General features: G+C 30.7%; 1 protein-coding gene across 3 annotated transcripts in view; it reads right to left on the bottom strand.

Annotated features, from left to right (window-relative positions):
* LOC124357321 (myrosinase 1-like) overlaps positions 1 to 24,224 on the bottom strand; it is a 33,391-nt gene extending 9,167 nt beyond the window's left edge. The window contains exons 1-7 of one of the 3 annotated variants that reach the window (XM_046809003.1): positions 24,102 to 24,224; positions 19,408 to 19,511; positions 9,190 to 9,323; positions 5,939 to 6,073; positions 3,579 to 3,701; positions 1,984 to 2,182; positions 164 to 258 (exon numbers count right to left, since the gene is read on the bottom strand). In XM_046809003.1, the coding sequence (XP_046664959.1) occupies positions 164 to 258; positions 1,984 to 2,182; positions 3,579 to 3,701; positions 5,939 to 6,073; positions 9,190 to 9,323; positions 19,408 to 19,511; positions 24,102 to 24,196 (885 nt within the window). In that variant the 5' untranslated portion in view covers positions 24,197 to 24,224. Of the gene's footprint in view, positions 1 to 163; positions 259 to 1,983; positions 2,183 to 3,578; positions 3,702 to 5,938; positions 6,074 to 9,189; positions 9,324 to 19,407; positions 19,512 to 20,430; positions 20,516 to 24,084 lie in introns of those variants that run through there. The other 2 variants (XM_046809005.1, XM_046809004.1) reach the window with 2 other exon arrangements.
* Positions 24,225 to 24,842: the final 618 nt, after the last annotated feature.

Genomic DNA, 24,842 nt, shown 5'->3' with positions numbered 1-24,842 from the left:
GTTGGCAGGCCGGCTGAAAGACCAGAAAGAATAGACTTTAATTTGGGTTGGGATGACATTTTTAGTGCTAATTCCAAACGGTATTTAACTTATTTAATGTGAAGGTATACATATTCATGTTATTAATGTGTAACTTCTATAGTTTCTTTAACTGCAGACTCACTTCAAAAATAAGGCCTCTCTCAGCAGCCTCTATGTCCTCAGGACTGTTGGAAGCTGGTCGATAATAAAAAGCATCCGCTACAATTCCTATTTGACCTGCAACAGATATCTTACTTTTTGTCACTTAAATTTATTTTTGTTAGTCAATTATTAAAGTACTAGGGGTATTAGAAAAATAAGATTCCCTATACCGCCGAGACAGAATGCGATATGTTGGGAGAAATCTGGCAACACTGTCTTACTCATCAGCTGTCCCTCTCTCTATCCATACCACTCGCGCCTCGCTACGTCCAACAGTGCCAGCCTAGCTGCCTTCGAAAATGGAGCTCCCTATCGTTGTTACCGCGAGATGCGAAATTCGTGCCGTGATATGATTTTTAAATGCAAAACAGATTTTACCTATTGAAATTCATCGTCAGTTAATCAAAGTTTATGGAGAAAACTGTATATCTGTTCAACACGTTCGGAAATGGTGTAGAGAATTCAGTGAAGGCCGCTTGGAAATTCACCATGAAAACCGAAGTGGACGGTCTTCAGTTTCAGATGGAGCTGTTGAAAAAGTTGAGACAATATTGCTTGAAGATCGGAGAATCACCATCACCATTCACAGGAACAACAGTAAACTCTGACAGATATTGCGACACATTAAGAAAACTGAGACGGGCGATCCAGAACCGCCGGAGAGGAAGATTGTCCAGTGGTGTGAGGCTTCTCCATGACAACGCTCGACCTCACGTCTCACGTTAAACTCAAGAACTGCTGACAAATTTTGGCTGGACTATTGTGCCCCATCCCCCCTACAGCCCAGACCTAGCCCCAAGTGATTATCACTTATTCCCAAAATTAAAGGAACACTTGGGTGGCCAATGCTTCAGTACCGATGATGAAGTCAAGGAAGAGGTTACTCGATTCCTCAAAGGATTTGCGGCAGAATTCTACAACATGGGGATAGAAAAGTTGGAGCATCGTCTACAAAAGTGTTTGGACAGAAGCGATGATTATGTGGCAAAATAGCTTAACTTTTAAGTTTTAAATTGACGTATAACACTAAGTAGAAATATAGAGCTGTCTATTTTAAAAAATCATGGGAACCTTATTTTTCTAATACCTCTCGTATATTCTAAATAATACATAGCAGTTTGGTATGAAACTCTATCTCTGCTACTTCTATATCTCAATAGAAAATATGGTAAACATCTGTCTATTGGGATTTTGGAGTTCTGATTTTTATCTGGCAAAAACTTGATCCTGGTTACAATGTTCTTATAGCTACTTATTGTAGGTATGCATATTGGCAATAGGGAACACACAGAATAAATAAATTTATATTTTTAAGGTTAAACAGACAAACAACAAAACACAACAAATTATAATAAACATGAAAACGGCATAACAATCTGATTATAATATAACATTAAGATAAATAATAAGATACATAACAAGATAAAACATGAGAGGTTAAAACTAAAGAAGATAGGTACATTAAAACTTAGTTAAAATCAACTAAGTTCATAACTTCATTTGTAAGAGATTAAATAGGTGACTGATAACAAGTACTAAAATAAATAAATCAACACAATACACAACAAGAATGCTTAAAACTAACAAAGAAACAAGTCTGACACAGGTACATTTAAAAATGTGTGTATACTGTAAAAAGAATTTAAAACCAACCACTTATAAATTTTACTCTTAAAAGTCTTAAAGTTGAGTTCTTTTATTCTTACAGATTATCTATTGTAGAGACTTAAGCCCATTATGATGTGGCTGGACTTTAATTTTAAGAACTGGACTAAAACACAATCATTGCAGTATTAGTACCTTTCTGGGATTCCCGGTAGTGATCATTGTACAGATGATAAGTCTTGGCATGTGCTCGCAGCAAAGTGTGGCAAGCCAAGTACTCCCCTGTACCATGGAGTTCCAGTCCTGGTGCTAACAGTGGATATACGGAGAGAGACCTTCCATATGCAAAACTAGAGTACAGCCGGGGCTCGTTGATCGAGCACCAGTATTTCACCTGAGACAAAAAAAATTCTTAAATGTCGGTTTCTCAAAGATAGTAATAAAGAAATTGTCTACCAACTGATTTGATACTAGAGGACTTTTTTATTAAAGGCCAAACTTTTTGTGTGAGATGAAGCACTTATATGTGTATAATGAATGTGGTTCCCTCCACATATTATCTAATATCAACTTGTACTTATAGAGACTGATCATCACAACCACATAACTCTAAAATCAGTTATTGGGTTTCATGGTAATCAAATTATATCACAGTAATATTTTATAGTTTAAACATATTGAATAATTCAAAAGCAACTATGGAAATATTGGGATTTATTGAATCAAATGACATGACATTTTTATTGAAAGTAGTGTTACTCATTGGTACTAATAAAAATGTTTACTATATAGCTTCAGGGCTTGAAAACAGTGTATTTTAAACTTATATATCTAATTATAAAAAAGTAAATCCAAGTGTGGAATTATCATCCAATGGCCATGACTTACAATATTAGTGTTCCATTTAATATAGTGTTCCATTGTGTGTGTGTGTGTGTGTGTGTGTGTGTGTGTTTGATTGCAAAAAATTGTGAGCATAGAATTAGTCTTGTAATTAACTACAATAATTGAATACTTCAGCAATAATATTGACATTATTAGAATTACATCAAATCTCAATATCTTCTATTATATTGGCAAATTTTGAAATAAAATGGTATAGTCAGGATCGTCTTCTCTGCCATCATTAGAACTCCCATTTCAACTACAGTTTCAACAGTACATACAATTCCAGTTTTAAATACTATAAACTTTTGCACGTACAAATTCTGTTACTGTTTTATTTTTTACTTGTTTTTTAAGTTGTAGAAGTAAAATTAGTATTTGAGAGGATTAAAATGTCCTTGAGGACATTTCTTACTAGTGAATATCCATAGGCCTGTTTTAAGTTTCTCACTATTGTTCAGGTTTAGAGGCTGAACAACTGGCAAGACAAATGAAAATAAATTACCTTTATTTTCCCTCTAATATGCTTTTATGAGCAGTATGTTTGTCAATAATGAAAATAATCCTTCCCTTTTTTTTAAACATTCATCATTGGTAGCTATTATAAAATGTTACAAGATTTGATCCTAATTTATAAAGCCTATATATATATATATATACCTATATAAATAATCCTTCCCTTTTTTTAAACATTCATCATTGGTAGCTATTATAAAATGTTACAAGATTTGATCCTAATTTATAAAGCCTATATATATATATATACTAGTACACATTTTTTATCTTTCACAGGAATGTTTGTTATGACAGGAAAAGTTATTAATTGTAAAGCAAATAAAATAAAAGATATATCGTCATTTTTATAAATAATTAATGCTTTGTTGTTTTACAATACTGTAACTTACTCTATCACCAAAATGTTCAAAGAGTACTCGGGCATAGTCCTCAAAATAATCTGCAATCAACGGGTTGGGCCATCCACCAAGATCCTGAAGCACTTGAGGCAAGTCCCAATGAAATATGGTCACCTACAAGTAAAACAGAGAAAGTTATACCATTAAACTTACAGAAATTCTAATTTAGTTCCATTGTGTAATATGTACAACCTAACACCCTTATTGCATAATATTCCTTTAAAAACCTGGTCGGGGTTTACTTTTATGGTTGACATTCACTGGTCAGAATGAAAGGATAATGTAAACAACACTTGTTGTGGTGCGGAGCAGGACTGTAACTACAATACAACCTCGTTTATCTGGACCTCATTTATACGGATCTCTTAACTATCCAAATCAATTTAAGTCCAATATTTTTATGAATAAACTATATTTGTTAAATTTTTCAGTGTAATCTTTTTCTATTAACACTTGTTTGATGTTCAGAACAATGTGTAAGATATGGTAAGAAATAAACGATGTTACAGAAGGCCAATGAAATGTTGATAATTGTAAATTTAGAAGATTAAATGACTGGCTTCAGACTGACAATAGCATTGTGTGATGACTGATGTAGAAGTAGTATCAGCAACTTGTTCTTCAATAATAACAGTGGAAATGAATCTGATAATGAAGATATCATTACTTATTCTGATACCACAGTACAGCTAGACTTGCTGATGATTAATTTTTAGAGTTAGCACAACACTTCGACAGTGAATACGATAAACTTGAAACATCTATGTAACCACAATTCTCACAAGCACTGTACCAAAGTTAAACAAAAGAGACTGACTGAGTTTGTTTTACAAAACAGCAAACAATATTTATTTATTTATTTGTGAATTTCTTGTATTCTTTATAATTAACCTTTGTGAAAATTAGTAATAAATTGGCTGTTTAACCTTATACTTATAACAAATACATTCCTTAATGTTTGTAATCTATTATGTTCTTCTGTATTCCAAAGAAGAAGTCTGACAAGTTTACATAGTGTAGACATTGTTTATGCACCACAGCCCAACCTGCATCATCAGATAAATCAAGCAGCATCAGATAATCTAACCAGCATCATACTAGTGAACAAGCATCAGTCAGACAAACAGCATCAGATAAACCACAGCCACGCTATGGAATGCAGCATCATGACATTTTATGCTACCATAATGAATTTGGTGGCAATGCTATGTCTTGTAAGCGGCTCAACACTGGCTATCTGAAAACTACCATCGTGTTTATTTTTGTTAGGAGACAGCTGATTTACATGTAAGCGAAGTGAACACTATCCTGACAGGATTCCAAGGAAGCAGTCCATTGTTGCAGTTTAGGCTGTGACATTGTACTCTTCCTAGTTCAAAACCGCCAGTGAAGTACTCTAGCCCATCACATTTCCCATAAGTACACTGCAGTATACTGTCTCCACTTTCTTTTTTAAGTTAACATAACTTCCCAGAAACAGACATTTGTGAAATAAACCCATCTTCTACAAAGACGAATGTGGAGATGTATTACCTTGGTCTTTTAAACTTTGCCAGCCAGAGCAAGAGCCAAAAAAAACATTGTAGCCAAACCTTGGATGCTATCTCAACAAGTTCTGGATAGTGAGCATTCAAGACATGGGGTAATTCTTGATCACATAAGAATAATCATCAAGATGCTGATTAAGAAATTGAATATTTTTCTATGTAGCAACTTTTTCTTCCTTCACTATTCCAATCCTTACAACTCTCTGATCTAAATCAATTTAGAACCAACACAGTATGATTCTCTGCAGTCACCTCACATATAGATGTGTTTTACGCCTATGAATATCAAGGTCAATCTTAGTAGTTGAAACTCTTTGATAGTTCTAACATTCACATTCAGTAAGAAATAAAAGAACATGATACAAACCAAGTAAGTGTGACTATGTGTCAAAAAAAGTCAGTGGAATCATTCAAATCTCTGATAAGACATGTCTAGATTATAAAAGTCCTCTAACAAATTAGTCTCTTCTACTCAGCAGATTGTTTTCCCTTTTTGGTATTGTCTCTACTGCCTACAAAAAACTACCATCTATATATTCAGTGGGTTTTCTTAGGTATTTTTACCTGTAGGGTTCTCATGGCCCTCTAAAACCACTTTGTAAACAACCTTTATAATTAATTACACCTAATTAATTCTTGAGCTAGCGTTTCTAACTTTCTTATACAAAACGTATTTGCAGTGACTAGTGCCTGATATTTATTAATAACATAAAACTAATTATTACAATAATTACTACTTAAATGAAACTATTATACATAATATAAATACAATTAATGATAAATTAATTCATTACTGTATATTACCATGGGTTGAATGTTGTTTTCTAATAGATTATCAATGAGATCATTGTAATAATTAATTCCAGCTTCATTTATGTTTGATACATCGCCATTTGGTAAAATACGACTCCAACTGATTGAAAACCTGTAAAAATCCACCTAAAAACAGAAAAAAGGATGTTTTACTTATTATTCAATATTATTATTAAAAGAAGAAATAAAATAATAAAATACAGTTAAATTAATTAACCCAGCATGGTGCAGCATGTTGACATAATAAAAGATCTAAAATGCTCCATCTGACAAGTCATTTTATTCAACAAAATATATTTGAAATGGATTATAAGTACATGTAAATAATGAAATTGAGTTAATACATTTGGAAATAAATGCATTTATCTAATTTAATTTAATTTACAGTTATTGAATTAATAGTTAATAATTGAAGTGATTGTTTATTTATTAAAGTTATTAGGTACTTTTTAGTAACATTTCACACTAATGCTTTCACACTATCTAGTTTGCCTATTGTTTGATGATATGTTTGACATTGGTTGAACTCTTTCACTGCGGCTCTGTACTCAGTACTTAGTGCTCTTAATCGTCCAGGACACATTAGAGCGCCTGTAGCAGTCAACATGTTAAAGTGATGTGGCATCCATTATGATATTATTAAATTAGCTCAAATATGATTTAATTATGGATATTTAAAAAAGAAGTTATGTGCTTGAAAATATTGAACACTGCAATAAATATTTTACTGAAAAAGAATGTTATTCTGAGAATGAAAATAAATGTTGCGATAAGAAAAATTACCCAGTTCAGCAGCTGCAGAGAGAAGTGAATAAGAGGAACATAATAATATGTATGATTAAATTCACAACAAAAAGCATGAAAAAACTAGATGAAATAAAATGAATAATCTACTTGTGATCACTATGGCGTTTCAAGAAGGATATGCAACATTGATTAATGAATCTGCAGACGCTAATGATTTTTGAACCAGACGCTACATATAAGCAAGAATCAAGAATCTTTATTAGTCATCATAACAGCACAAAAATGCATTGAAATTGTCACTGAAGCTTCAATAAAATATTAGCTAACAATAAAATGTTAACTCAAGTTACAAACTTGTCTGGCCGAGATGAAACAATAGTAGCTTACGTTTAACTAAGCATGGACAATCAGCAATAAAAACATGTAATAACAGATTCAACAGAAAGTAAATTAATAACTGATTTGTCAGGGAATAAATTGATAAAAGATTCAATAATAAATAAATAAATAATACAATAACAGATAGATAAAACAGTTGAACATTTAGGTAGGCTTCAATAGGGTTAGAATTAAAACCTTCTATCACAGAAAGTACCATATATTATTCTATTCTATAAAAAGGTTTAGTTAACAGCCATTTATACATCACTGATTTAAATTTAATAAGACTAATGTTATGACTGGTAAGAGGTATTTTATTAAACAAACAACAGTTTTACACAGGACTTCAAATTTAAATTATACTTCGTTAACGTAAAACATTTACAAAGAGAAATATTTTGAGATTTATTATTATTTAGTAACAGACCATTAGAAGAAAAACAATGGTTGACTTTGTGAAGGACATGAGTCCTCTCTGCAAACAAAGTACCTATATTGCGGTACCTTTGTACAATAAGATGTGGAGTAATCTGCGAAATTTATTGAACCGCAATCCACATTGTTAGGCAAATCATTTATAAAAAGTAAACATAAGAATGAGTCCAGAATCGATCCATGCAGTACACCACCTTCAACTAAAGCTAATTCAGAGAGTCTGCATTTGAAGTAGACCCTCTGAGTGCGATCATTCAGGTAAGTCCAAAAGAAGTTTAGCTCAACACCATTTAGGCCATAATGTTGTAATTTGGTAAGGAGGATGTCATGCGGAGCGCAGTCAAAAGCCTTTGTCGAAGCACGCGAGCTGGCAAATATGTTAGAGGAGTATTCAAAACCATCTATCACTACTGAGACTAAAAGCTCAACTGCGTTCATAGTGGACAAACCCTTACAAAAGCAGAATTGATTTTTTGAAAAAAAGAGAGTTAGATTCTGGTGAATAGAACTTTCATCTACTAAGAAAAACCACCCATGCATCCCTTCCTCTGAAGACCAATTTCCATATTACTTCAAAAATGTGCCTTCTAAGACCTCAAAGGATTCCCACAGCTATTTATTCCGTAGGACTGGACAACACTATTATGGTGAGACTGGTGTTAATGCTTATCCTCACTCTAGGATATTAAGAACTGTTGACATGGGCCTACTAATCTGATTTTATTTCTGGACAACTGAGTATTGGCTATAATACATACCTATTGGCTGATTTGAGATCTGTCATTTCTTCTTCCCACATACTGTTGAGCAAGTTGTTTTTAGCATCATTATTCTGAAAATCTCTATAAGAGTAATCCGAATTTATGAACTTGCCTACCTTGAAAAGTTACATTAGTGGTCAGGAACTGGGTCATCCAACCCATTCTGCACTCCACTCACTCTTGAAGTACATCTATCAAACTGACTTTCATTAACCTCTTTTCTCTAGTTGCTTGCCAGATGCCAGTCCTTCATGATGTGAACCCTGGAGCTTCAGAATGAGTGACCTCCCTATCTCTTGTAAATCCACTTTATGTAAAAAGTAACAAAACCAATGGGAAAGCTGGTTTGGATACAATCTATTAAGCATTTGCTATCCAGAGATCACTGTCCTGTACACTACAGATTTATTGTTATTGTAAGGATATAATCAACACATTACCTACTATTCCATACCTATAAATGAGCAAAGAATATATGACAGATATACACAACTGCCTTTGCAGTCTAGATTTTTCACTAGACAAAAATAAGCACTAATTTACCCAATTTCATCCTTGTTTGAACAAAATGTTTTTTTGGGTACCGATGTTTCATTATGGGGTATAAGTTGTAATCTGAAGGAACTCCTATGAAGGACCGCTATATAAACTGAACTATAGATTAGGAGGTATTAACTATTTTAAAACCTTTGACAACTGATTCTGAAATTCCAAGAATTATTTAACTAGTGCATTGTACCTCATTAGTTTTAATAAAAATTATAACATTATTATTTTACATTCAAGTTAGTAGAAACTAATCAATGTTAGTACAGTCTTTTTACATAAATAATATAACCAAATTAAAAAAATATATTTCAGGGATAAAATGTAATTGATTTTAAATAGCAATAAGAATGTTTTGAGTGGTCTACTCACTCCCAAGTCTACTAATAGCTTAGTGTCCTCCTTGAACAACTTATAAGTATTGCATGACACATCTCCATTTGATCTATCTATGATGTGTTCAGGTCTGGTGTGCACAAATCTGTCAATTGTACTCTCGCCTTTTCCTGAAACAACAAATAAAGTAGTAAAAGTAATGTTTCATGTCTGAAACACCCATTACAATAACTTTAAAATAATTACAATACAATGGAAAATTGTATTAACTGAACTGCAATACTGTTCCTAATATTGACACTTATCTTAATCGCTGTTTAAAAAAATCAGGAATGAGGAGATAGAACTTAACAGGTGAAAGACCTCATTTCAGCCTCTCACAAACCCCCCCCCCCCCCCCACAATCTACTCCTTCTATTGTCATCTCTCTATTGTTTGGACTATTTATTTTTATTTTGTAATAAATATCCAGTCCATAACAATTGAACCTCTAAACTTCTTAATACTTTTGTAGTTTTAGTACAAGTATTTCTTATGAATAACAAAAGGAGAAAGTGTTAAAACCACATGCAACTAAACAGGAGGAATATAGTTGAAGCCAAACACATCAATTGATTTTATAAGGAGGGACTGGTTTATAAATTTTTTTAAATGTTAGTTGTTAAAGAAATACAATGTTCGAAAAATACGAAACAAAACTTTTACATATTGGTAAATTACAAATAATATCTTTGGAAATAATACTGCCAGACAATTAGATAGAGACTGAAAGTTACTACTTTAAGCCTTTGTATATGATTAGTTAATGAGGATTTAACATTTATTTACATGTCTAATGATTGGTTTCATGTGTATGAAGCAAAGAAAAATATGATTTGAGGAAAAATTATCACATCTCTTACGCGTTTGATAACTATCAATTTCAACCTCCACCAAAACTATCGCAGGTGAAAACCAATTTCATTCTTATGAAATATTTCTACATTTATTTGAACAAAAACGAGTTGTGTTCTTATAAAACACAAATTGGCTTTTGGCTCCTGGACTATAATTGTTTACTTTGTGTTTATTGTTTTGCCTGCTTTATTTAACATAATGTGGTTCTCAGATCTCACACATGTAATGTGCCCAGTAAGTATAATCTGGTACCTAGGAGGTTTCACTTCTGGCTGGTTTATACCTTCCAGTTGAACCCACACTGGGCAAAAACTGACAGGTTACTTAATCTGGGCAACCTTATGGATGTTCAGGAGCCGCACATCACTAACTGAAAATATCGAGATTTTTGGGTGCAAGGGCAATTCGATATGTCTAGTCTACTGCAGGAGATGACTTTTGGAGTTGGTGGGGATTGTTTCTTAAGTGTCAAAGGTTCTTACTAGCTTAGACATAAGGGTATGCCACCGCATGCATGCATGGAAAGGCTGGTCCAGAGCTGGCTTCCCCTTCTTCCAAGGGGACATGACTTGAGATAAATGCCCTAGATTCTTCCTCATGGATCTCTACAGGAGGTGGCCCCTACCCCCAATGTTACCCACAAAGAATATCATGTCACTCTGTAAGCAGTGCAAAGGTCCTTAAATGACTAGGTGCAATTTTCCAAGCTTCTTGTCGTAAGAGAACAAAAAAAGTACAATTAGTATAGCATAGCTTTCTTAGTACAGCAATCATTCCACTCAAGGTTTAACTATTTTTATACATTACTCCAAGAATGATATATAAATAAAATTATATCAACTACTACGATGGGTATTAAAAAAAATAAGGTTCCCTATGCCGCCGAGACAGAATGCGATATGTTTGGAGGAATCTGGCAACACTGTCTTACTCTTCAGCGATCCCTCTCTCTATCCATACCACTCGCGCCTCGCTACTTCCAACAGTGACAGCCTAGCTGCCTTCGAAGATGGAGCTCCCTATCGTTGTTACCGCCAGATGCAAAATTCGTGCTGTGATACGTTTTTTAAATGCAAAACAGATTTCACCTATTGAAATTCATCGTCAGTTAATCGAAGTTTATGGGGAAAAACTGCATACCTGTTCAACACGTTCGGAAACGGTGTAGAGAATTCAGTGAAGGCTGCATGGAAATTCATGATGAAAACCGAAGTGGACGGCCTTCAGTTCAAGTCATGACAACCGTCTTTTGGGACAGGAAGGGCCTGCTTTTGATCGACTTTTTGCCTCATGGAACAACAGTAAACTCTGACAGATATTGCGACACATTAAGAAAACTAAGACGCAAGATCCAGAACCGCCGGAGAAAAGATTGTCCAGTGGTGTGAGGCTTCTCCATGACAATGCTCAACCTCATGTCTGACGTCAAACTCAAGAACTGCTGACAAATTTTGGCTGGACTATTGTGCCCCATCCCCCCTACAGCCCAGACCTAGCCCCAAGTGATTATCACTTATTCCCAAAATTAAAGGAACACTTGGGTGGCCAACGCTTCAGTACCGATGATGAAGTCAAGGAAGAGGTTACTCGATTTTTCAAAGGATTGGCGGCAGAATCCTACAACATGGGGATAGAAAAGTTGGAGCATCGTCTACAAAAGTGTTTAGACAGAAACGGTGATTATGTGGAAAAATAGCTTAACTTATAAGTTTTAAGTTGATGTATAACACTAAGTAGAAATATAGAGCTGTCTATTTTAAAAATTTATGGGAACCTTATTTTTCTAATAACCCTCGTATATGTGATGATATTATTTCAAGAAAACATGTCATGTAGTCTCTATTAACATCACCAAACAGTACTCGCAGATTAACTTTTAGACTAAGAGACAGTTCCCACTATTTACTTGTTATTGTTGAGACTAATAAATACACTCGTATTAGGTTTTGAAATTATATAAGAGCCTTTGGCCAACTAAGTGTGTTCTTTATGATTTTTTCAACAATTAAAACTAAGAAATATATATATAGATGTTATAAAAGTCGGATTTTTTCCCAACAAGGAGAGTGTGTTTCATAAAATCTTGTTAGTAAAAAGGATAAGTTTTGAAGAACAGTACACCTATTTTTATAAATAAATTTTATCAGTTGATTATTATACCAATATCTAAAAATAAAAAGTAAAGATAATTTGACTAGGCCAGATACACCATTTTCATGTTATTCTTATCATATATTGATAATGTTATCAAATAATTGCAATTCATGATAATTTTTTCAAGGTGAAATAAAATTACTTTCATCAATAGCCGCCTGTGATTTCACCCGCAGAGACCTAATGTGGTTGAGGAAAACAAAACACATTGATACTGTGGAGATAATAGAACTTCTGATATATATACAACATGACTTTGTAGTTGGCAAAGATACAAAAAATGCTCTCTAATCAACACTTTATATAAATATAATTCTCTCAAAATTTGCATTTTATAAGACCACCCAATTGTATTTTTTTAGTGACAAAATTTTGCCAGTGTCATAAAATTAAAATAGTATAAATTGTAATACTTAACTTAAACAAGAAAGTAGTATAAACTGAAAACAGCATATATCAGCTACTGGCTAAATTTACCAGGTGAAATATATATTCCGAATGTGTAAGAGTGCCGAATAGAGGCCAGTTTGTGTCCCTTAAATTATTTCTGTCTGCAGTAGTAGATTCACAAATAGGTCCACTAGCCTCTGCACTTAAAGGCCTCAGGCCCAAAAAGGCCACAAACTAGAAAATTAAATCAAATTATAATCACTAGTTTCAATGCAAATACACAAATGCTATCTGACATAAATTTTTACGATGTTATTAGGGGATTTTTGTCAAAGAAAGCTAGAAAAGTTCATGTGTACAGACATTATTGTGTTACACAAACAAAGGACTAAGTCATATTGTTTACTTTGCTACGCACTACTAATTTTCTAATTGTTACATTATATAAAAAACAATCTATTTTTTAATGAACTCAAAGTCAATAAGAAAATCTTTTATAAGAATTACGAATATATATTGTTTGGGTTTCTTGTGGTAGAAAATGTTTCCAAAAAAGCTGTTATGGGCAGGTAATTTTTTAAGCCTAGAGCCCTAAGGAGACTTACCATTGTCTATCTGCATAAGACTAATCATGTTTAGAAATGTTCCTTGAAATTTCTTGTACCATAATGAAGAACATCTCTAATGAAAAACATCTGTTATTCAAGATTTGCACTGTGCTTATGTTAACGATGTCATACAACATAACTGTACTGTCTTGTGATTATTATTAATCCAATTGTTATTCTTAGTTTATTGCATTTGATATGTAAGTTTAGTCTTGCTAATAATATGACTATATATATATATATATATATATATATATATATATATATATATATAGTCTTATTATAAGCAGTACTGTATTGACCTTTGTACAAACTAGAACATATAAAAGTAATGACGAGACCTTGTCCATGAGATCAGCTGTAAATATGTGCCTACTCACAGGGTTGTTGGTGTGACCTACTTTACAAGGCCTGTCTTCAAGGTGATACATCATCAAAAACTTGCATTTAATAAAATTTATCTAATGGCTTCCAAGTCTACAGCAAGTGTTTAAATTAATTGTATATATTTTGCTAAAACACTTGTATAGTTTCATAACATGATGTATTGAATTATCTACTCTGAATTTGTTATAAACCATTTAGGGGAAATTGTTACACATTTTCTAACAAATGTAATGTATCTCGTAATCATTAATAACTTAACAATGTCATTCAAAATTGAGCATGTTTTGCTATTAAATTATTGTTTGTTAACATCAGGGATTCAAAGATTGTATGATTCCTCAATCTCCTTTTGCTCAACAAACACTATTCTTATGGATTAAGGATGATAAAATATTTTAAGAAATACTGTATTGACATATTACTTACTATGTTGAGAATAGTTTTAAGGCACGGAACTATTTTAATTATAAAAAGTTTTATTCAGTTTAGTCACACCAATCCCACTTTTTTAATTCATGAAATTAACTTTAACATTTTAAAAACAATATTTAATTAATGTAAATTACTAAAAAGAGATTAATATTTCTCTTACAAAATTTTAGTAAGTTTTTTGGGAAAATAAACTATGTAATTATAGAACTTACTGTTTCCCATATTCAGCAAGCAATAATAGCACCTTCAGCAAGAACAATAGGCAGTTTGAAGATAATATCGAGATATAAATTAAACCTAAAAGCTACAGGAATGAGATTGGAGTTGATTACACAAAATTGATCCCCTTGTTGAGTAGTTACTAGGGTCAGTGAAGTTGTTAGCCAGTAGCTAGTGAAGTCATTATAGGCAGTACTCATCCAATTATTAAAGTAATGACCATGAACAACTATAGGTAAGACACGTCACTAATTTTGGAACAAGTTACAGACGTCAGGATGATTTTGAATCACCATGCAATGCCCTGCAATTACTATGATATGAGCTTGTAATCTTCAATGGCCTTGTTCTTATCTTCTGAGAAAATCCATTCCTACATGTTTCTTATTTTACTATAGTAATAAAAAATGACAAAGCATATTTTGTTCATGTAGTATTTTATTAATAAGATATGATTCTGTAGAGTTGGCTACATTTTTAAATTTTTAATTATCATGTGGAGCAAATCCTAATAATATTATAAATGCAGAAGTTGCCTTGTTTTTGTTTTTTTTTTTTTTTTTTTACTTTTCAATTTTTAAACCTTTCACACTACACAAACTATTTCAAATCCAAACCGATTGAACCTGTGAAATATAGATGGATATTCTTCTTAAGGTCCCTGTGGGTGAAATATAAGGCTTATTCTTCTTTTCAAAAATTTCCTCTTAACTATTTCTTCCCCTCTGATTCTAGAACAGTTATAAAAATCACCATCTTTGTGTCTCCTAGATGTGTAATTATGAATTGAGAGAGCCTGTTAATTGATCTATCTACTAACATTGTATTATGACCAAAAAAAACCCGATCATATGTTTTTAATTAGTTTAAACAAATATTTTTTAACAACAGGAAAAAAAATTCTTATTTTCTACATCATGGCAACAAGGTAGAAAAAAAAAAAAACAACAAAAAAACCCCAGAAAAAAGAAAAAAAAAAAAAAAAAAAAAACAAAAAACAAACAAAAGAACCAAGAAAAAAAAAAAAAACAAACAACCAGACGACCTAAAAAAAAAAAGAAAAAAAGAAAAGAAACAGAAAAAAAAGAAACAAAACAGACACAAAAAAAAAAAAAAAAAGAAAACAAGAGAACACCAACAAAAAAAAAGAAAAAGAAAAACAGAAACAAAAATAAAAAACAACAAAAAAAAAGAAAAAAAAAGACAGAAAACAAACCAAAAACAAAAAAAAAAATAACCTAAAGTGGACGTATTAATTTAATTCCTGGATTTTAATTAAATGAACTAAATTGAGAATGTGTACATATAAGGGATTGAATTTGGGTTCCTTTAGACATCCTGCATCCATTTATCTAAACTTATGAAGTATTAATACTGAATTGAGGTATATAGAATGAATAGTATATACTAATGATTAAGTATATAGATACAGATATAATTCTAAATTCTAACCTTGGAGTGAGGAAATAATAGTATGATATTGTGAACAATGAGATGAACAAATGGAATGATATTTGGGAAGCCAAGAACATGTAACTTTTAACAACTGTATCATGTATCCCCATTCATTATAATGGATGAAAACTGTGATATATAAGTATTAACTAGCCTGAACCAACCGCGGGCCACCGCTTTCATTCGCTGTTGGGCTTGGTTGACGGTTGTGAGAACACGTTATACTTTAGTTTTTTCATCCACGGTCAAGGGCGAAAGATCAGGAAAAGTTTCAAAACAAACGTTTTATATGGTACTAACAACAAAAAAGAAAACAGGCGTTTTTTGCAACGCACCAAAAGTTTTGGCCCTCCCGTAGAAATTTGATATTTTTAACTGATAGGTAACTATCTCAAACACAAAGGGATGTAATTTTCAAGAAAAATGTATCAAAGAAACCCAATTTCCGTTTTTTCGACTTCATTAAAGTGTCTTCCTTTTTCTTTTTTGTTTTTTTTTCTTTCTTCTTTTTTTCTTCTCTCTATTCTCTTCCTTCCTTCTTCTTTTCTCCTTCCTTTCTTCTTCTTTCTTTTTCTTTTTCTTTTTCTTTTTCTTTTCCGGCTCTTTTTTTTTCCTTTTTTTTTTTCTTTTTTCCTTTTTTTTTTTCATTTATACCCTGCCATGTAACCAAATTTTCGATTACCCTCATGTGCCAAACATTCACGGAATTTTTTACAAATGAGGTTGTTTTTCATAATACGTTTAAAATAGTATTTTTTTTCCATTATTGCTTAGTTTAAATAGTTTTATTGATCATTGGGGCAATTCTGAATTTAAAAATTAAAGCAGTGAGTCCCTTTCTATGCAAACCTGCATTAACATTACACTAAAACTGATCAAGAAGTCACTTTAAACAATAACAAAAAAAAATTTTCTAAAATTTTAAAATGTAAACAAATGTTTCTTCTGCCCTCTTATTGATGAACTTCCAGCTGAATAATATTACAGCTGTTAAGTGACAGTTCACTTTGTATTATGTTTCCGTAAAGCGCAGCTGTCCGGATATCCAATATAAAACACTCCTAAACATCAAACACACAACATACGATTTATAATTAAAAAATTAATTAAATTAAACTATTTAAAAATTGGAACCACATTTACTTCTAGTAAAGTTATGTTATGTTACTCTCTTACCTTACTTTTCTCAGGAAACGTGTAGAAATCACTGTACAAAAAAATTTCCGATGGTTTCATGCATTGGTTTCCCAGAGTTATAAAAACGGAACATACAAAACAAACATTCCGCATTTATATATATAGATTTGATTGTGTTCCGTTTTTATAAGTTTTTTTAATTTTCAAAAATAATCTATCATATCCATAACTAAATTTAGAAAAACGCGCAAACTGTTTTTGAATCCAACCTCATTACAAACAAAATTATATATAGATCTATTGTTTATATTGTTTTCTTTCTTGGGCAAATAGCAAAACATCCAGTTTTTGTGCGTTGGAAATTATAATTAAATTTTCACATCAACAAGAAGTGACCAAACTTAAAAATAAATAAGAATATAATAAGCAATTTTCTTAAACCTTCTGTCCTCTTAATTCAAAATTAATAAATCACGAACACAGAAAAATGGGTATCTGTTTTGCAAGATATATAATTGGATTGGTCCATTTTTTAAAAAAATATCATAGGAAACCTATTGTATTAACACCACATAATACTTTTCAACTGAGAAAGCTATGAACTTTCGACTCCCTCTGGGGTAGTTTCCCACATTATATATAGAATAGTTTCAAGTGTTACTGAAATCATCGGAGCTCTGTAACAAAAACAAATATACAGAATCAAAAAGGTATGTGCTAGTAAACATTAATAAAACAAAAAATGATTTAATATACTTTTTGTGTTCATCCATTCTCCCACATTATAACTTTGTCTTCTAATGTTTTTCCTTTTCTTACTAATCTTTTTTTTTTTTTATAGACCTCTCATTGTTATAAACAGATTCTTTTTTAAAAAAAAAAGTTATTTCTTAGTCAGATTCAAGCACCCCATTAATATTCCCTACCTGGCTATCCTCGCTATTTAACTCCATTATTTGTCAAAAAACTGAGGAATATTTTTCTTGTACATTTACCTTTATATCATTCAATTTTAACTGGGCCCAATATATATTCTAAAAACTTATATATATAATTCCTGAATTTTGGTGGCAAATTTTTTTTTATCAATGTTCAAGGAAGAGTCAGTGTCAATGAGAACTAATTTAATAATTTGATTTAATTTTAAATAAAAACCATTATCATTTAACCACGTATAAGAGTAGATGGCCAGACCACATGTCATGGTACCTGACTTTTTCATAGAGGTTGCATCATGCAACAATTCAATTAAAATAATTTGCTCATTTAATTCTCAAGATATTTTGCAGACAGATAGCAGATAATCATTCAAAAACAATTTACATCTCTCAGCAGACAAAAGTAAAATTTTACTGTATCAGCCAACTGAGTGGTAGCATCAAAATTCCGTAGTTGGACATGCACCATCATAGAACTCATTCTTGCCTATGAAGGAATGATGTTTCAAGCAAAATGCAATGTCTACAGATAACATCTTTCTCGAGACATCTTGCCACATGATGAATTCACATGTTTGTTATTTAAGTTAGTTTCATAACAGTGTATAAACAATAAAACTCTAGATATCAAGTCACCAAAAGATAGTGTTGTATTTGTTAGGGTAAATAAACTACATGTTTTAATATGTCACACGTTAAAATGTCATATTATTTTACTCAGTTTGTCTACAAATTTATTTATTCTACTATTTTCTCCGTCCTATCATGGTTACTCCAACCAACATAAAAATATTCACTAACACTTAGCTAAATTCCATTGAGTGACATGCACTGTTATCAAACTCAAGAGTTTCTGATATAGAAATAAAGCTTCTTGCAAAATTTCAAATGTATAGGTCTGTTTGTTTTCAAGATATTGTAAGAACAGATTGACAAATGAAATTACCCAGACACTTGAGGCTTCGCTGATGCTCAACCAATAAAACCATGCACACCAAAATAAGATGCCAATGTGATCATCTTCATCAATTCAGAGAGACGATCAACAGTGGCAGGTTACAATTAAATGTAACCATAGCTCCTCATCATTGAAAAGCTTTGATATTATAAAACTAAATTTTGGTAAAAAGGACAAGAGTGAAATGAAATGAAACATGACTTTATTGAAGACGAAGTCAGGATTATAAAGTACTCTAATCCACTTAAATGCACCAAAAATAGTGCCATTCAAAATATAAATGTAGCATACTAATTGAAAAGATTAAAAAAAGGAATTTATTATGTTTGGTGTTCAGCTGCAGGTGAAGTTTCTACAACAATTTGAAAGAGGAAAAATACTTTGAATACAAAATCTATTTGTTGGTAAAGATTATATGCAACACTTTATTTTTAGCTCTGACTATCCTAATTTGATGTTAAAAAATGTTTTTTACAATACACAACATTAAAATGATGTGATGATTCTGTTACTCATTGTTTTAATAAGTGAAGGTTTAAACATAATTAATTATATGTCCAGTTCGTAAAAGACTAATTTATAGTGCAAGTATCTCTCTGCCAAATGGTTTAAGATTCAAAATGTAATAATTACTTTGATTATTAGTGATTTGCTTTTAAAGTAAAATTATACAACTTACCATCTAATTTTGCTCCACCTTCCACCTGATATGATGAACTTCCTACCCCAAAGATAAAGTCAGGAGGGAATTTTTGTGGTTGGTTGGCCATGGTGTGCCAGAAGCTGTATAAACATTCAACAAAATTAATTATATTACAGGGTTTTGTGATTTTAAATTTATTATATAACATTTTAAAATTTCATACATTTACAAATATTAAAAATTAATTAAATCAATATCACAGTACTCTGATAATAGTGCCCTACTTTATAAAACTTTCTCCCTGCAATAATGATAATTCATAGGAGTTATTAATTATTAGTTTGTTAACTAGAAAATGCAATAAAAACATTTACCACAGTTCCTTGGAAAAATATAGGAATCTAAACATATTTATTCCAATACACAATTTAACGAATTTGAGGTTTCAATGAAGTATGGCAAAATTTTTGCTTTTTATTTATAAATTGTATGACAGAATGTATCAAAATAGTAAACGAATTGAACTTTTTATTTCAGGGGAAATTTTGTTCTCAGACCTCACCCATAATAACTGTGATTTGTTTGGCAACTATTTACTCTATGTGTTTTTGTAAGAATCATGTTTGCTGTGGCCAATTTCTATAATTTGTACTCTCCTCTTATAAAAGTATTGTCATCGTATGGGAGAAAGTATTGTAACAATATATGAACTAAACAATGGCTTTTAGAGGTAAGTTTGGTAAATGTTTATTATATCTATTTGTGTAAGAATCTGTGTGTTTGTTATAACTGATTTTTATCAATTCCAACACCCAATTATCCACCTACAGTATAAACTACATTATCTTTTTAGAAAGATTTCTTTTAATTTTATATTGAAATATAATAAACAAAGTAACCCAAGTGTTTCAACCTAGTTTTTGCAGAACACTGATAGTTTGGAACATAAAAGTTCAATGTCTGGTGCATAGCACATGAGTTGTGTGGTATTTTAAGAACTACTTTTACTATTTGTAAGATTATAAGGTCATTATTATCATGTTTCAATTTCTATCTCACCAAGTACAGGTAGGTATGGAGTAATCACAAACCGAGGAGCTCTGCGTGTGATCACACAAAATACTGGTGTGTTAGAGAGAAATGTTTTCTTTTTACGACACAGATATGCTATTTTCTGTATCTAAACAGATGATATTGTTCAGATGTTTTCCAACAGCACATGATAACCTAGAATCAAGACCTAGTTTTGCTGAATGGTATAACATGTTACAACACTTTCACACTTGTGATGAAAAAGTTTCTTTTATTTAGGATACAAAAATCCTATTATGGACCTATTTATTAAAAGAAAATGATATATTATTTATTGAAGACAAAAAATAAACAATACAGAAGTATATAAGAAATCGTAACACCCTCAAAACGAATTTAACTGTTTTTTTTTTTTATTTCAATAATTCCTTAATATGGATCTTTCTAAATTTAAAACTTAGTGATTCATTATAACTTTAGGAGAGAACAGATAATACCAAGAGCCAGCTTATAGTAAAAAATCTTGAGTTGTAACCCAACAGTTTACAGTTTTTCTATGATGTTTAATTTTCTTGTAAAGAGCAAACTTATTGAATATTAAAATGATAAAATAGAAAAAATATTTGAGATTTTAAAAATTGAATTGCCAATACTAATATTTTTAAAATTTTAATGAGGTTAGACGTGTATTAATTGTATCTTTAAAATGAGACATCTCCCACAATTTACCAATTAAAAATAAGGTACTAAAGTATTAAATACTTTAAAAGTTTAACATCATGGAGATAATTCTTATGAAGATAAAATTAAATGAGTACAGGCAATGTTTAAAAATAACTTTTCAAGTAGTTTCAGAAGAATGGAAAATTCCATGAGTGGCTGTTATCTTATCATACTAGTGTAACCAGTTATCATTATAGTTTTGGAAGTTAATTTTTAGCATTATTATTAGCCGCCATTTTGTTTGTTTTATTATTTTTTTAAAAAGGTTGATATACTGGAAACCTGAAAACCTTTAAAGATTAAAATCTTTATGAGGATATAAAGAATTATAAACCTTGGAACATTAGTTAAGTTATTTAAGTTTTATTTTTGCTATATATGGAATCATGAAGGTTAAATTATACAAATGTAGCTCAAAACTTTACATAATTTATATTAATAGTTTATCCTGTAAATTAACAAGGAAATTTTTTCACCACAGTAATTGATAATAATATTAAATTAAATATACTACTTTAGACAGTACTGTACAAATAAGAATTGTGTAGGTAGTAATAAAATAACAGTTATTAATTATAGTTTCCCAGGATTTTTCACATGATCTTAGAGTCATAAATAACTGTCATAATGAAAATTTTAATTGAACTAATAGCCTTCAAGACAAATAGGATACAATTGTATTACAAATATAATGTTATACAAAATTAAACTACTGTCATGTTAATGGATAGCCTTCAGGACATTGTCAACAACGCAACAAGAATAGAAATCAATCTGAAATCAGTTAGAAATTATAGTATCAATCATGATTAGACTTATTATCGCTATATTATTATGTATTACTAAAGAACCTAGAACAGCCTAATGTTTATACTTAACGTTTCTGAAAAGCATTGTCCCTTGTTTGGTTTATGATGTGAAAAAGCAAAGTTTAAAGTTTCGCAGTTTAGTTTATATGGTAGTCATCTTGAAATATTTTATTGAATAAGTCTGTACAGTAAACTCTAAGGTATGTTTAGACACTATTTTTATACTGTTTGATTAGAGCCCATTAGAAATTAATAGGACATTGATTTCCATGCTGCTACTAGTTATGGTTGTAAACTTCTCAAAACTTAATTAAGTCGCTAACTTGAAACCTATGTGATATAAAAAAAAAACAAAAGTTGATGTAGATTACCTGAGAGTTATAAATCATTTTGTAGTTTTCTGTAAAATATTTCTCTAATTAATTATTAATTAAAAATCATTCATTTTCTAACAAAGACTAGAATAACTTACATAAGAAATAATTATTCACTTTAATAACTTTGATCAACCGCCATTTTGAAAACTCAAAGCATTTAAGAATTTGAGGCAGTAAAATTTCTTTTAAATTGATTAAAGTTTCTAAAAATGTTTTAGCTTTGGTCTGTTTCGTAGTTCTTGAGATAAAACCATTGCATGAAATGTGAATGGATGCTATCTTTAAACGTTTCTTTAATGTGACTTGTTATCAAACTTATCAAAGGCAAACGTAAACACTATTTTTGTATAAAGTTTAGTCCAAGTTCATTAGATATTAAGGTATAGGTAGTTATTACATTCACCTATATTGCTGCTATGTTACTGTATATTTCCTCATAACTTCATATAGTCACAATCTTGAAACCTAAAGGATATTAAAAAATATGGACAAATAATGTTATTTATTGCTTAAAATTTTTAAAACGTACAAGTTATCCTTAGTTTTATCTAAAAAAAAACTTTTGTACAATTTCTAGCAACCATCTTGAAACCATTCATTGAATGTGACTAACAAACCTAGTTCTATGCTGAGTATGGTTTTATTCCACTTGAAACTGTACCAGTTATCATGTTTACATGCATTATATTGCATAAGCCTGTATACACTTGGAGTGAAAAGTTATTGTACTGCATTGTTACAAGCCCCTCAACATACATTCCAGAGAATATAAACCGTACCAAATTAAAAACTCTCACAAATTAAAGGCTATTAATAAAAACTTTTCTGAAGACTTACACTCTGTGTATAAAAATCTAGAATATTTATTTGTCATTTTTTTGTAACTAATTTATTGAGATCAGTGTTTGTTATATACATGTGTATGCGTGTGTGTGTGTGTGTATATATATAATATATATATAATAATAATAATATGTAGGTTTCTAGTATGATTTATTGGATATTTATGGTGTAAAGTTTAAAGGCTATTGTGCAAAATTATACTTTACTGAAATACAAGTATATAATTTAAATAAGCGTTATTGATATTTTAGAGACTATAATGATTAACACTTGAAAAAAATCTAGATTTTCATGATGCCAAAAAGCAAAAAAATTAAACCGATTCTATGATGTTTGAATAAATTGACAGTATGTACAACTTATTTTTTAAACTCATAACTAATCATTCATGAATTATTTTCATTTTTCATCAGTTTTTAGAAAATACCTGAATCAAAATACATTAATTTCCCTGTATATTTAATATATGTCTGAATAATAATAATATCAGAAGCAAACACGTTAATTTAAAATTACAATTATTATCTTGAAAAATATTTTGCTATAAAAACATAATATCATTTGTAGGCAATTAATTAAATTTGTTGAATATTTAATCATGTCATTTTCAACAATGTAAAATCATTTGAAATTTATTTAAATACCATGGCAAATACCATTGACATAAAGAATATTAAAAAAATAGCTATATTCAGTACTACCACAATAGAATATTAAATTACCAATAATAAAGCAATTGAATTTTAAAAAATATCACAAAATTTAAAATTAAATAATAATGTAAACAAATGGTTTAAAAAATAACAATTAATACTATAAAATTTATAATAATTTCAAATAACTTCTAAATGTTAATTTAAACAAACATTATATCCAACAGTAATTAAATGATATGAAATGTAATAGAAAAGACAACAATAGTACAGTACCTGTACGCACAACTCACCTCTTGTTGCACTGACTCTGGAGCTTCTGGGAGAAAGTCAACAAAAGCCTCTCTACTAAGCTGATGGCCTTGGAGTCATGTGACCACCTCCACATTGTTGTAAGGTCATATATTCAGTTACCTACCACGACCTTACTTTTTATCACATAATTTTTTTCTCTAATGTTCCTTGTGAGATACCGCATTTAACCACTTCGCCCCTTTTTTAAGCCACAAAACAATTTTTTTTTCACGTTGCAATAAAGATTTATCCTTATTATCAAAATCTAGAAGTTTGTTGAAGACATTTAAATTTGATTAAAACAAAAATATACACAAGATTCTTAATAATTTTATATATATATATATAATTTATTTCAATAAACATTGAATCGCAAAAAGTACTTGCTCCGCCGGGACTCGAAACCCGGATCTCTCACTTGCCGGGTGAATGTGCTACCATTACACCATTACACATATAAAAATATATATATACCGGGTGAGTTTTTTAAAGTGATCCAATAGCTAACTTTTTAATTACACGACTTAGCACCACACTTTAAATTTGGAACTTGCTCAATTTTAAGTTTCACTCAGGAATACACTTTCAAATTTTTTGAAGATGGCCATTTTCCAATATGGCGGCCAACTTTAAAATCTTTTATGGAACACCCTGTATTCTTCAAACTAAAAATATATCTAATTGGCTGAGCATTAGCGAAGCCTATCATTTGAGTGGCTGGACAAATTTTATTTCTACCT

This window comes from Homalodisca vitripennis, chromosome 3 (assembly GCF_021130785.1).
Source record: "Homalodisca vitripennis isolate AUS2020 chromosome 3, UT_GWSS_2.1, whole genome shotgun sequence".
Classification (NCBI taxonomy): Eukaryota; Metazoa; Arthropoda; class Insecta; order Hemiptera; family Cicadellidae; genus Homalodisca; species Homalodisca vitripennis.
Note: the sequence above shows the minus strand (reverse complement) of the source record. Positions and strands in the feature narration are given on the sequence as shown.